This window comes from Watersipora subatra, chromosome 10 (genome assembly GCF_963576615.1).
Source record: "Watersipora subatra chromosome 10, tzWatSuba1.1, whole genome shotgun sequence".
Classification (NCBI taxonomy): domain Eukaryota; kingdom Metazoa; phylum Bryozoa; class Gymnolaemata; order Cheilostomatida; family Watersiporidae; genus Watersipora; species Watersipora subatra.
The window spans coordinates 31,647,054-31,663,053 of NC_088717.1; the positions used below are offsets into that span (position 1 = coordinate 31,647,054).

Consider the following 16,000-nt stretch of genomic DNA (forward strand, 5'->3'; position numbering starts at 1 on the left):
GCCATACAATATTAATTAACAATCGATTTTGCCACAATCAATCTTCATAGAAAATCTAGTCTTCAGACAAACGCTTCTATAGGTATAGTTTCAATAAATTTATTTTTGGGTTCGTTAGCTCAATAATTTAGGTGAAGTCATCCTTTCATGTAAATTTTTCTTTCAAATTCTTTACGAGATTAGAAATAATCTCAAACATACTGTAACATGAATTGTTCACTGCTATATGATACCATCTAAATTAAAACCCCTGGAATGGCAATCACGTGACTTTTACATTGATAGTGATACGTAACGTATGCGCCATATTGGAGAGCTAATCGAATACTAGTTCTGTTTGTAAACAAAAAGTGAAAAATGACAGAAATGTACATAATGAACAGTTATTTTCCAGCTGGGTGTTAATGAAAACTTTTCCTACACAACGTTGAGAGTGCCCTGATAGAAGAAAACTTATTTATAACATATGGAGTAGGATATATCAAATGATAAGTAGATGTAAAATAGATTTTCGTGGACCATGTTATTCATACAAACTGTTGTATTACAGATGCATAAACCCAGCAAATGATATATTCAGGCAAATAACAACTGTGCCATTATATTAAAATTTATATTGTATATGCATAAATGCATATGGAAAAACTTAGCACATGAAGTATTTCGATAAAAACAACACATAGGTATGCTGCCAAAACAGAAACTGTTTCAAGATTTAAGTGATAATAGCTTATGAATGTATGATATGTATAACACAGTATCTGTAAAAGATGGAATGAACTACTGCAACAACTAAACGGAAATTAAAAACAGTTGTAATAGAGGATAATCAAAATAATGCAAACAAGGAAATGCAGGAATTAGTTTAATCAGTGAAGAAAACTCGCAAGAGTGAGGTGGGGACAACCCCTAGCTCTAGTTCTCTGCGCTTTAACCAATGCTACAACCTGCTGAACCCAACAGGAGGGAGCTGAACTCAACTCACTTCCGTTCTGCTGAAACCAACAGAGTGCGCTGAAACCAACGCTTTAATCTCCTGAAACCAACAGGAGAGAACACAACTCTTGTAAGGATAATTATTTAATTATCCTATTTATTTGTAGTCATTTTGTGTGAGCTGCTGTTAGTGACGATTATAAACGATATTTCTCCAACAATAACGACTTTATTATAGTAATACTAATCATGTGTTTAATTCAAGAGTCAAACCCAAGCTGAACTGCCTAAAAATTAGTGGCAGTATTTATATTACATAAGCGATTGGCCTAGAGATTGACGGTTATCGTTCAAACCAACCAATCATATAGTCTTGCTGACTGCCGAGTTTCTAAGAATTTTCACATACAGAACAATACAAAAGTATTGCTAAACAATGAGCCACTGTACCGTAACAATCTAAACACTAACAAAAAGCCCAGGAAATTCTACATATACTGGGTAGCAAACAGTAATTGTAAAAAAACATTAAGACATATTTCGATAACGAAAAGGGCTAATTACAAAATCTTATCTCGAGAAAACGTAGAACAAAAACGGAAACAATATTGTTTAAGTAATCTTAAACCACTAACAATTAATTATAACAGAAACTTAGAATATTTTGACATGTAACCATGAACATAAACAATGTCTTCCAATGAGTGAACGGTAAGAAATAAATTATAGAAGATTGTTCACTGCGTAAAAACCTTAATACATGGCGTCTGTTATCTTTTCTAGGTCAACCACTGTCCCAGAAGTCCCTTCTCTATATACATCGCCTAAGTCACCTTTTCCTTTTATCGGTCTTTTTTGCGCCGGTTGTCCGAAGCGCCTTGATGAGCCTGACGTCCATGGGACCGATAGCATCCAAATAAGACAATTCTTCAGAGTTATTCCCCCCACGGTCTTTTTCATGGCCAACACTCCTTTCATAGAGTTTGTTCATTAGAATATCTTGCTTTATTTTTACGTTTACAACATCAGATGATTAAACTTATACATACACGTTACAGAAACTGTGTAAAAGGAGATTTGTATGCCACTGGATATTGAGCCAAGGTGCATCAGAGTTCCTTAGAACTAAATCAGATTAGGAATAACAGCACAACAACAGCTGCAGATGAATATTACAGTGATTACATTGTTACTGGCCTTTAAAAAATACTACTTTAGTAATGTATGCCACAAAGATGCACCTTGCAGTTTGAGTGTAGAATTTTAGCATAATGATGCTGTCGGAGATCATAAAACGACTGAATAAGGTTTTTCATCAATGACGCAGTGGTTGGATATGCCATCTGCCGTATCCGTAAGGTGTTTCCCAAAGCATAACACATCGCTAGATCTTACACGACTGATAAAATACACTACACAATGGAGTGGATCTGGCTTTGTATGAATACAAAAGTATTGATCTGCAACTAGCAGGATCCTGATGACATTGTCTGATGGACGCACCAATCCTCCATTGTTTTGTAGCTTGAGTAGAGTATAGAGATGTCAGTACTGGATACTTGACTTAGTGGTAACCAGTGACTGACGGCCAATGCCACGACAGCACTTTAGTTAGCTTTTGCACAATGTAGCCAGCTATATAGACTATACTGTTACCTATAACAGAAATTTGACATCTGAAATCATTGAGTTCCACAAACTGATCAACTTCTGGAGTAGCCTGTATGATGAGAATCTCGTTCTGAGCAGTAACATTACCTGTTTTAATAGCATCTGATTTTGCACCACATTTGCTAATAAGTTTGCGAAAGGTAGCCTTAAACTGAGTAACAGAAGGATTATTATTCCAACCACCTAAACAAAAGCATCAATTATAACAATTACATAAAATCAACAAAAATGAATGTCTTATTCACATAAACATAGTACCCTTAATATGCAACAATACAACTAATAAAATAAGCAAAAATAAAACAGCTCAAAATGCTACCACATCGCTATGTAAAATGAAAATGTGACAATTTTCACTGGAAGTCATTCACACCCATCTTAGGCATAAAGCTTAAAGGTTGACTTGCAACAAAATGTACATTACAGTTATTTGGTATCAAAAGATTCACCATGTCTTACTCTGTTGTGTTGTAGGCAAGGTTGTTAAAAATCGATGACTTTTTTTTAAATCAAAAAAATCAATTTCTATTGATTTACAGTGTACCCTCGAGATACGATTACCCTGATATGCGATTTTTTCACCTTACGAAGTCAAGCATCGTGAGATCTTCACCTCGCTATACGAATTTTATTTCACTATGCGATTGTGAGAAAAGTTTCGCCCGAGTTAAAATTTGGCGGTCGGTGTGCTTATAACGCACGTCGAAATAAAAAAGACACCAAAACATAGTGTGCCGAAAACATTTTCAGAACGTTTAGAAAAGACACGATGATTGACTTCTCTCATGTCAGAATTCCGCGAGGAAAATTTCGTGTAAAACACTCAAGCGAGAGGAAATATTCATTTGTAGCGTTATACTCTCTTTTACTATAAACTTTTAGTCAGCATACGTATATAACTACGAGTACCTACATTTAATTCGTTAGCTATGGAATCTGAGACTGATACAAAACGAAGGAAAAATGATTTCTATGTCAACAAAGTTGGATGTCGTAAATAAGAAGAAGGCACCCGTATTATTAACATTGTCAAGGAATATGATTGCAACCAATCAGCATTTGCAATTATTATTAAAACAAGAACTCATTAAAGCAAGCACAAGAAGAAGCTTACGACTGAAGATTTGAAGGAGTTAGAAGGCCATGCACACGATCAGCATTCAAAAGGAGCAACCAATTAGTAAGGGCGAAAAGGTAGAAGATACAGAAAACCCCCACATTTGCAGAAATATTTCAAGTGTTTAATTTACTGATGTGGAATGGTACATTAAAACAATACATGTATAATATATATTATTTATCTCTTGTGTGGCATGTTTTTCATATTTTATTCATTTTATTTGTTTCCTTTTGATTTTATGTTTTATTTTCTTGTTTAACCATGTCTTTGCAGATGGGCTTGTTATCTCCTATGTGAATACAATTCATCGTATGTATGTAACTCATATAACTAGCTACTCAAGATAGTTGATGTATTCACATTACTTTCTGAAACTTGTTAAAGTCTTGTCCTTTAGTGAATAAATACGTACAAACTTTTTACGTATGGTTACATTGATTCTTGTGCACGTTTCATACAAGAAAAACTACTGTAGCACCTTCTCTGGATCCTTCTACAAGCGTTAGCTAGCTAGCAGTTTTTTGCATTGCACCAGCATTTTTTCTTTTAAATCAGAAGAAAAGTTGGACAGGACTAGACAACTTTTTTTCGCCTGCTAAAAATTCCATTTCATTACGTATTAAATTAATCTTCAAGTGTAAAGCAACATAATTAACATTGATACGTTTTTACCTCCTCTCTGCTTTATTCGCTACATGTACTAGCTAAAGTCACGTTACTCCAAAAGTATGTACGTCCTGTATAATAGTAAATAAAATTTCATTTTTCTTTTCGAAAGCCATTAAATGGTCAGGTGTGTGAGAGGCCGCTTTCGATAACTGCATCGCTCGGCCTTTCTTATTGAATTCCGGTTGAAAAATGTTTTAACCAGACACGCTAAATTTTATAATGAAAGTGAAGAGAGAAACTTATGAAGGATAAAACTTTGTGATAATAAGTTGAAATTCAGTAAACTAATTCAAAATACATACTAAAACATAAGTTAATATATTATTTTGTTACTAATTTTCAATATGTACCGCATTTTTATAAAATTTTGGATGATTTTTACCTTGTATTTTTCCATTGTATAATTACAATGGTTTCTATACCTCGACATCTGATTTTTTTCGCCATACGATGCCAGCCTTGGAACGGATTAACATCGTATCTCGAGGGTGCACTGTATTTGATTTTTTTTATTTAAATCGATTTTTTTGTTTCAAAAAGATGTTTTGTGTTCTAAATTGCAAGTTATTGCTATCAATTTGAAATTTATGATTTGCAGGGGTATTATGTAGTTTTATTACAACAATTAGGAAATGAAAAAACATTTACACAGTTAAAACACTGAAGTAAATTCTACTCGACAAGGATAGACAACTCCCAACTCAAGAGCGAGTTCACGCAAACTCGATGAGTCAATAAACAGACTTGTGGGTGAGCCGATAAACAGACTTGTGGGTGAGCCGATAAACAGACTCGATGGTGAGCCGATAAACAGACTCGATGGTGAGCCGATAAACAGACTCGAGAGTGAGCCGATAAACAGACTCGAGAGTGAGCCGATAAACAGACTCGCGGGTGAGCCGATAAACAGACTCGAGAGTGAGCCGATAAACAGACTCGAGAGTGAGCCGATAAACAGACTCGAGAGTGAGCCGATAAACAGACTCGAGAGTGAGCCGATAAACAGACTCGCGGGTGAGCCGATAAACAGACTCGATGGTGAGCCGATAAACAGACTCGAGAGTGAGCCGATAAACAGACTCGATGGTGAGCCGATAGACAGACTCGTGGGTGAGTCGATAGACAGACTCGTGGGTGAGCCGATAAACAGACTCGTGGGTGAGCCGATAAACAGACTCGAGAGGGAGCCGATAAACAGACTCGAGAGTGAGCCGGTAAACAGACTCGAGAGTGAGCCGATAAACAGATTCGATAGTGAGCCGATAAACAGACTCGATGGTGAGCCGATAGACAGACTTGTGGGTGAGCCGATAAACAGACTCGTGGGTGAGCCGATAAACAGACTCGAGAGGGAGCCGCTAAACAGACTCGATGGTAAGCTGATAACAGACTCGTGGGTGAGCCGATAAACAGACTCGAGAGCGAGCCAATAAGCAAACTCGATGGTGTCTTTTCTCAACTATTACACCCTAGCAAGCCAAGCGCAATAATTCTTGATGTTCGGTCAATAGCACTTATAGTGAATGCAGCTATGATACGCTGGCTAATATCACAATGCTAAAGTCAGAAACAGTGACAAAAATGTTATACACTATTTGCTTTTGAAACTCAAGCAGAGCTTATTGTAAAGAACGCAGTATCTTTATTGGTGTCATATCTCTCAGTACCAAGCAGTAACACACCAACACTGATAATATCGGCAGGTTATATAGCAATCCCGAAAAAAAATCTACAATTGATTGGCTGCACAGTAATCAGGTCAACCAATTCCACAATAACATATTTCGAATACAAAAACGATAACATTTGTCACTAACTAATCACGCAATACGAGTATTAATAATTTTTTTAGTGTTTGTATAGTAACATGCAAATCTTAGAACAATATGGTAATAAATGGTTAACATAAAAAAAATTGCTAGTATCACACATACATACACTCTACATTGGACAAGTGTTAAGCGTGCGCCTTATAAATGACTATTCAAATTTGTCTGAATTGCGACAAACGTAATATAGATTCGTTGAGTTAGCAATTTGAAGCTGCCGGGTTATAGGCTTAGAAAAGACGTCATCAACTCTCTTACGCATGCTGACGTCTATAAATACGGGTACACACTGATTGACAGCTCATTCGCTTTTACAAGCATGAAGTGGAGTCCAAGACCATTCGCCCATCGGTAGACCCTATCGGGGACGACAGTGACCCTCTCGGGCTACTGGACTCACCAGTCAAAATCGATTTCTGAGTGCCAGTAGTCTCACCAACCACCTCAGCCCTTTTCAGGGCTATCATTTTCATTTTAAGGGTTTTGTTCTGCGACGGCAATGGTGGAAACTCAGTGTCGTACTTATCATCCACTTTTTTTATTACAACACGACAAAAGGACAGCATAATTTATGCGTTGGACATTAAATCCCAGAAATGAAGATGAAGAATCACAAAAAACAGATCACACAACTGCTAAGCTGCCGACATATTCATAAGCACTTGCTGCGGCAGCTGTCACTGTTTTGCGTGCTGTTTGAGGTTTCTAAAATTTTTCAGATATATGTACTTTAAGTTGAACAACCTTGAAGCACTGTGCTTGACAATATGGTTTTAAATTCAATCATTGAAAAGCATCATTCAACATTGAAAAATATTACCTTTAAATGACTTCAGTCGAACGTTTTAACCTGTTGTCAAAACATGGATCATTGAAATGTTCGTTGCAGATAAGTGCCCAAGGATCCGGTTTATTCACTCTTCTGTGGTTGCGATACCATTGTAAATAATGAGAGTTCTCAGTTGCTTTGTTTGGAAATCTAAAAATTAAAATGAAACTGTAGTGGTTAGTTAGCAACAGTAGTAAAAACAATAGTATTATTACTCTTATCTCCTTACTGCTAGCTATATCCAGGTACAACAATAAATAATATTATAGGCACGACAAACATTTTTTTCAAATATAAATATTTAGAAATTTATAACCGAATGGTTTATAGTTCCAAAATATTAATATAAAAAAATTCAAAATTTAAATTATAAAAAACCTTTGTTCTGAAGGAAGAACATTTCACTCACAAGCTTATAAATTTATCTAATCACCAACAAAATACAGTCAAACTCATACATTCAGTAGTGACACTGATCGACTCTCATTCACCCAGTGACTAGTGTAGTAGAACTAACTAGTGGCAGTACTAACTAGTAGTAGCACAACTAGTAGTAGTCGTAGACTTTAGCAATAGTAATAGAACTAGTAGTAGAAGTGACCAGACCTGCCAACCCAAGAGTGGGGCAATGCGTGAGATTTGGTTTTGGGGCAATTGATGTATCAATGATATTATATATGAAACTGTGGAAATTGAGGCAAAAATCTCACGCATTTTCATTTTTTCTTTGGGATGATTGCGTGAGTCTCACGCCCAATGCGTGAGAGTTGGCAGGTATGGAAGTGACTCACTTGTGAAATGTCATGCCCTTTTCTTTGAAAGTCCATTCTCGCGGTTTTTGCAGTTCATGGAATAGCAATAGCACTGTGCACCTACACCCTTCTCTCTCTTACATAAATGATTAGTAGTAACCTCAGTAATCTGTTCCTTTGATTTAGCGGTGTATTCGTGATCTTCCATAGCTATTAAATCTTAAATTAGAATTCTTTCTCACGTTGAACACAATGAAATTAACTCAAACAGTACCTGACAACGGCGTCGGCCGGATTTTCGTACTCGTGAATGACCTCTGCCATTCCATGGGTTTGAGTTCAATGTATGGTACTCATGATATTTTCAGTTTCCAATTTATTTGATAATATGCCTGCAAAAAAGAATTTTGGTTATTTTGTTATCAACAAAATAAATAATTACCTATTAACTACTGTGCAGATGATTGTTCAGTTATCTGCTCAAGACCAAATGAAAAACTACTATATGAAACAATGGAAAGCAACTGCACGAAGCTCACACACTGGCTAGAACAATGGCGCATGAAAGCAAACTGTTTCAAGACAGATACTATTTGGTTCAACTGCAACCCAAAACAACTTCAAGTCAGCGGAGAAAACATAAACATTACCAATTCTACTAGTTTTAGGTTTAACCCTAGACTCCAATTTAACATTCAACACACAAAGAGAAGAATCAAAAGCGATATTGGCCAAAAAATGGAGACTACTTCTCCCGTTCATCAATGCAGGGTTAAAGCCATACTATTCTAAAAAAATACTAGAATCAACCATAATACCGAAAGTGTTTTACAATAGCTTTATATGGGATCAAAAAGCTGACATCTCTCTCCATAGTTGTTTGAAAGACATACTAGGAGCAAAGACTAATCCCTCAACGGAAGCACTCCACCATATCACAAACATACCTACAGCTGAGTCTTTAAGCTCCAGAGACATATACACATACTGTAGAATGGCAATAGGGCAAAGTTATTTCGCAAAAACTTTGTTATCTACAAAAAGTAAACTTCAGAAAAAAATACATTCTCACATTGTAAGTCTAAATGGTAGAAACACGACTATAGCAGATATGTCAGCAAGTCATTTTAGAAGATCCACTATTCAAAAGCAACTAATTAATGATTGACAACGCCGATGGAAAACTCATCTCATAACAGGACACTGTTCCACTGGTTTATTAAAGGACCTCGAATCAGATCATCTGGAGAAAAAACCTATTCCACTTATATTACCAAGGAGACAAATATCAATTTTAACGGGGCTCTTCACAGGCCACACAACCTTACAATATCACTTCTACAAACTCAATTTAACATTTACACCAACATGCACATGCCTGGATGAGGACGAAACAGTAGACCATTTCCTATACAGATCCAGCAATTACATCAATCTAAGAAAGAAAATATTCCCTAACCCTCACAACTATCAGCAGCTGCTAGAATTTGTACATGAAAGCGGCCGATTCAATTGAAAGCATACATAATTAACCCAATGCAGATAAACTATAGAAGTCATCAACGATACTGAAACAGACAGATGGTACAGATCATATTATAGTCATCCAATTATTAATAACAATCAATCTTGTCACAATCAATACTCATAGAGGATCTATTTTTCAGACATAAACCATTGTATCTAGTATCAATCAATTTATTTTTGTATAAGTTATCATGCATTACTTATTTGAAGTCATCCTCTCATGTAAATTTTCTTTTAATTTTTATACAAATACTCTCAACCTAAATATTAATTGTTCACTACTATCTTGCATTCAGGATACTTCTACAGTCTCCATTTTATTGTATAATATGCCTGCAAATAGAGGCTTTTTGTTATTTTGTTATCAGCAAAACAAAAGATTGCTAACTAACTAACTACTAACATCAGTAAAGAATCGGAGAAAACTTCAGCGACGTACGAAAACCTTCATTGATGTACGAACCAATAACTTACAGTCCAAACACGTATAGTGAGCTTCTCGTTAAACGACATCAGTGCGACCTCATTTACTTCTTATTTTCGATCGCAGGGGTACGGACAGAATCTCTAGTGGTAAGCTGATTTTTTGATTTTATTCTATAACTCGTCACCTGCAAAACATGATTTATGAAACGTTGCATGGTAGATTTTTAAAATATAATCCCCTAAATTGTTTTAGTTCAGCCGATGCCCCTAACTGTCCATCTAAAGCTTAGCTTTTTCGTTGCAACTCTTGCGTGTAATAGTTACGGTATGCATATGTTTTAAGGAAACTTCGTTTGACATATTTGCTTTACTGCATTGCGATTTAGCTGTACTATCCATTAAACATGCTACTTTATTGGAATGAAACTATGTCCTAGATGTATTTAGGACATAAAATCATATCAACGGTTAGACAAAATCGCGATAAAACGTCTCCAGAGGTTCCATAGCTATTTGGTGTTGACGCGCGCCCTTGAACATTTGATAAGCGGAATGTCTTATTTGTGTTAAGTAGGAATCTACCACAGAGATACAACATATTGTCGTTAGGGCTTCAGTTGTTCGTAGGCATTCGCTGTCAACAATCTGTTATGTTAGCAGCAGGGCGTTGATTCACTGTCCTGCGGATTAAAAATACCGATGTAATATGTACAGTTTTTTAGGCCTTTTTTTCATTTGAAAATGATTTAAATAATGGCCTAAATAAGTTTCTTGTTTCCTATAGCGTTTTAAACATTTTTCTGGTACTCCAATTTTGATGTAAAGCATGCTAGCACAATTTAACAAGAAAAAGTGCAAACATTGTTGCATAACTGTGATTGAGTAAGCCTTCATAACAGTTAATTAACAGTTGATTAGCTATAAAAAAAGAATGTAATGTAGGTAACGCTATCAAATTATTGTTCGTTTTAATCAGGTGTATATCACTTATGATATTATCTTATAAATGTACTAACAGGGACCAATCTTTCTTTTTTCAGACATTACTTTAAGAAGAAAAAATGACTGATACGAGCGTAAAGGATGAGACTCGGATTCTTGAGACAGCTGCAGATGTTCAGGAACGTAGAAATCAGGTTTTGGGAAGGTCTGTAGAACTTGAACAAAAAAGTGACTTTTTTGTGTTCCCTTTCGGCAGAGAATTATAAGTCTTACTAAACATTTTATCTCTTTCATGTACTGCAGCTTTGTTAATTTATTGGATTTCTACCTGAACTAACTGGAAACTGGTCTGGATTTGATTGGTAGTTTAGATATGCAGGGTATGAGTTGACCTACATTGTCCAGCATTCAACATATGCCGAGGTTATGGCATTTCTGCATTGCATTCTTTAGATGTACCCTAGGACACTTATATTTCGCTAGTATTTAGTTTCGTGAGTAGCACTACGCACTTCGTGAGTAGTAAAATTTCGCTGCAACTTAATTTCGCGGCTCTGATGAGTGCGAAAATATAGTGATGTGAAAATAAATGCAGTGGAAAAAACATTACATTCCTCAAGTCCAGTTCACTAAAAAGAAAAAAATTCAATTTGGGAATAGTTCGTATTTGTAAACCACAGGTTGAAATGTGTGGGTGAGATCGACAATTCAATTTGATCACTTGCTGCCATTTGTTTCTTAGACTATCAATGACGTCTAGGTCCCTCCCGCCGTGACTTTCACACTCGAATCCCAAGAAGAAGAAAATAGATAGGTAACAACCAACTTCACAACCAAAACTGTATAACCCTGTATAACCCTGCCATAAACGCATTTATGCGTTTTCTAGGGGCCACTGTCATAAACACATTTTTGGACTTTCTCAGCAATTGTGTGGTAGCCTGATTTTATTATTTGTTGACCACATAACCCACGGTCTTTAAGAGTTTTATGAAATTGACTGTGTTGTCCGAAGATTTCTCTATAAAATCAGCCTAAAACAATGAAGCAATTTTAAACCTTTGTTTGAGAATTTCTAATCTAAAAACGAACATTTTTGTGTGAGTTCATTAACTACCCCGCGCGAGTCATAAAACAGGTAATTAGTTGTTGATGACATAATAGCCAATTTAGATTTTCGTGATTATACAGATAATTAAAGTAGAACTTGAAAAAATACTGTATACATATCATAAAGCAATATCGGCAATTTCGGTAAAATGGCTGGCACTAGGCCGGTAACGAATTTGTACATGGTTGGCAGTGAAAGAGATAATGTGGTTGGACCTGATGAGGGTTGATATTGTTTTTGGATGGTAATAAAATTCATCACTACAATAATTATTCTTCACGTTTATGACTTCACCTACCAGACTTTCATCCTCATCAGTTACAAATTCGGTGACTAAACTGATATAATCTTAATTTGCTTTGCCATGCTGCTCAGTCGGTGTATTAGCTATAATGAGTTTACAAAATTTCCCATTTATCCCAACCACAGACGAAAATTGCATGCATTTCTAATATTACGATTTTATTGTGGATATCAATGAACAAAGCTATTTAACTTCGTGTTTTCGCTCGTTCGTTATGATAGTTTAGTTTCGCTCATTAAATTTTCGCGAGATGATGACACCGCGAAAACGCGAAAGTTAGATGCCGCGAATACATAAGTGTCCTAGGGTATTTCTGTTGGAAACCAAGTTGCAAATATACACCAATAATTATTCTATTTATCAGGTTATGCGATGGCTAATCCAACTCTAAGCTTTTGCAATCATAACCTGGCAATGAAATTTCATAGTCACTACTACGAGGGCTACTGTTGACTTGCTGCTGACCTACTGCTGTTCTAATCTTAGAATATTTCATCACCAATCATTGTCAATCACATTGAAGAATATATCATACAATCTCTGCAATACCTTTACTATTTGGTATAATTTGGTCAAGTTTATCATGCCCGAAGTACATATATTAGGTAGAGCACACTTTTGCTTGTGATATGGCAAATGTAGCATAACTGAACTATGCCTCTGAGTTTCTACAGCCGTGTTGTAAGTTTGTAATATATCAATGTTTTCTTATTTAGATACGCTGCATTTAAAGATGCTCTGAATATTAGGCGAAAGCTACTGGAGGATGCACGACGATATCAGTTTTTCATTCGAGATGCAGGTGAGTCGGTTATCTGCCGGTTATGATTATCTGCCTCTAAGTTTGGCCTTTTGTAGCATCCTTTCACACCATATAAACATCCATCATGGTGCTATGAAAGGGTACCCTTTAAAAGATTTCAACCGCTGTGTGCAGTATTTGGTTTGTAAGAACATGCTAATTGATTTCTGTAAATGTATCCGAATGTTATTGTAAAGATTTAATTTAACATTATTTTAAACCAAAACTTTGACATATTATTACTACTAATGTTTTAATTATATAAATAACATAATAAAGCATCACTTTTATTATTAATCAATATAAACACAGCAACCAGAACATGTTAAATACTGTGTAAAATGGTCACTGCAACTACACTGTTTCAGTTTGTGAACAACTTATTATGGTTTTAGAATGGTATCGCTTAGATTTACGAAGTTTTGATTGTGTAAAAATTCATCTGAAATTATTTCATTGCAAAAATAATTATTAATACAAATGATAACGCATGGAAATGCAATGATTGAAGCTCAATAGGTTCTCTAGCTAAATCAGTACTAAAAGCAAATGCTGACTAATAATCATAGCTCATCCTTTGCATCGTGTCAAGTAAGCAACTATCAGCAGCTCTACCCAGCAGAATAAGTATTTCACTTATTCTTCACATCGAGCTGTATAGGGGTAGAACCACCTGCCGGAATTCTAATTAGCACAGGGTTAGTTGATCTGCCCGCCCTTCATACGGGAAGCCCCTTTATACGGGAAGCGTTTGTAGCAAGAGCTGGCACACGCTATGGTAGAGATTTCACCTCTGCCCTTATCTCACAGTAATTAGCATTCCTAAGTTTCTGTCGAAATATATTAATAATGCACAGGCTGTTACATCTCTAGTACCTACTAGCTGTATGCCGGCCTAGTTAGCGTCTGGGTGCAGTGCATGCAGTGCGAAGCCGTGGGTCACTGTCTTCTATTGCCATATGATGCATTTGTTTGGCTGTCCGTCTGCCTCAATTGAGCCTGCCTTGAGCTGTACGTCTGCCTCTATTGAGCCTGCCTTGAGCGTGTGTAGCTTCTGATTAGATAGCAAAACCTCGCTGCTTGATAGAAAGATTATTGATCTTTTCTCAGACTGAGTTGCTATTGCGCTGTGAGCAGCATAGCAATGATAGATGCAATATGGAAAATAGGTGCTTGGTGCTGAAAAGCTGATACCTTTTCCTTCACACTGTCTTAGCTAGTATTCTTTATTTCCGCAGAAACCATCTATAGTTGGCATTATTTGACAGATGTTGCCCAGCAAAGTTTAATGGGTGATATAATTCCAAATAAGCGCAGTCAACTGGTTTGTTTCTAAACTGTGGAAAGGTGGTCGTTTATAGGCTGGTCTGTGTGTATGCTGTGATTGGCTAGTTTGTGTCAATTCTGTGAAAAGAGGGCTGTTGATTGGCTGATGTATGTCTATGCTGTAGAAAGATGGCTTTTCATTGGCTGGTTTGTGTCTATGCTGTGGAGAGATGACTGTGCAAGCTCCAAAAATATTTATTTTGGTAACTTGCTACTAAGGAACGAAATATGTTGGTTGTAAAATGTGAGCGCGTGTTAGTCTCTGATTATTTTATCGTGTAGACGAGCTCGAGTCATGGATAAAAGAAAAACTGAAAACCGCAAGCGAAGAGTCTTGGAAGGAGCTGACCAATCTGTCAGCAAAAATTCAGAAGCACCAGGCGTTCGAGGCAGAGGTGGCAGGTCATAAGTATGTGATTGACAATCTGGACGAACAGGGTAATGGCATGGTGAAGGAGAGCCACTACGCCGCTGACATGATCACGGTTTGTATAGCTTCACTACTGCTGCCATATCATCACTTCTCTTATTCCATTCTTATTCCATATGACTACATTTCACGATGTATGCATATTGTTTGTCCTATTGGCCACGGTTTGCATTAATGCCTAGTACAAGTTTTCACAAAATATGGTTGAAACTTTGAACTGAATTTAAATTTGCTTTTAACTTAGGCCTTATCTTAATGTGAGCTTTGCATCGAAAGGTAGAAATGAAACGGAGCTGTCAAGCACATCCCTAGTCACTATACCGAAATAGACAGTGCCATAGTAGCCCATCAATTGATATTAATCACAGGTTCGACTGGCAGAGCTGCACGAGCTATGGGACCAGCTGATGTTAAAACTGCAGGTCAAGGGCAAACTGCTAATCCAGGCCCAGCAGCTGCAGATCTATTTGCGTAATGTTGATGACGCATTGAGCTGGATAGTTGAGCATGAGAATACAGTGCTCTCTCATGAGATGGGCAATGACCTTGAGAGAAATGAAATGCTTCAGAAGAAGTTTGACATTTTCCTTAAGGTATGTTGAACTAACTCGTGTATTTGTAATGTTGAACTAACTCATGTATTTGTAATGTTGAACTAACTCCAGTATTTGTAATGTTGAATAATTTTCAGGACCTGCAAGCCTATGAAGAGATAGTAAATGAGGTGTACGCTGAGGCAGACAAGTTGGTTGCCGAGGAACACCCGGACCAGCAGCTAGTGGAGGAAAAGAAGCAGGAGCTCGTTGCTGCCTGGGAGCAGTTGAAGAAGAATGCTGAGCAGAGAGATAAGGGTCTCAGTAATAACCATGAAATACAGCAGTTTAACCGGTAACTAACTTCATGCTAGTTATTGAGATCTTCATTGAGTGTCAATTGGATATCATGTTTACATGTATTTTAAGATGCTGCAATTTACCTATTATTTACTCCCAACTAAACAATGCAAGTCTTGATCCTCGGCACGAATTCTCTGTAGCGATACAGCAGCAAGAGACTCCCTCTTGCTTCATGGGGTGGAGATGACTATTTGAAGGTCTCACTACACTCACCGGTGAAATGAATTTTTCACGTAGCCCAAGTGTTGCCGATGCGATGCCAATCCGCAGTTTTAAAACGAACATGTTGGTTTTTGTTGTAGTCTTGTTGCAAATTTGTTGGTAGAACCGCTATTTACACAACGTGTTGGTGGCCCATTTCATCGATGTGTGAAGCGAGGCCCGAGAGTTTTGATATTTGAGGTTGTAAACATCATTCATAGAACTCAGT

At 36.8% G+C, this 16,000-nt stretch overlaps 1 protein-coding gene across 2 annotated transcripts in view; it reads left to right on the forward strand.

The window, feature by feature from the left end:
• The first annotated feature begins 9,882 nt into the window (after window positions 1–9,882).
• The window catches only part of LOC137405923 (spectrin alpha chain-like), a 67,491-nt gene continuing 61,373 nt past the window's right edge, over window positions 9,883–16,000 (forward strand). For both annotated transcript variants that reach the window (XM_068092392.1, XM_068092393.1), the window contains exons 1-6: window positions 9,883–9,906; window positions 10,800–10,906; window positions 12,833–12,918; window positions 14,527–14,729; window positions 15,043–15,267; window positions 15,366–15,562. In XM_068092392.1, coding sequence (XP_067948493.1) covers window positions 10,821–10,906; window positions 12,833–12,918; window positions 14,527–14,729; window positions 15,043–15,267; window positions 15,366–15,562 — 797 coding nt within the window. In that variant the 5' untranslated portion in view covers window positions 9,883–9,906; window positions 10,800–10,820. The remainder of the gene's footprint in view (window positions 9,907–10,799; window positions 10,907–12,832; window positions 12,919–14,526; window positions 14,730–15,042; window positions 15,268–15,365; window positions 15,563–16,000) is intronic.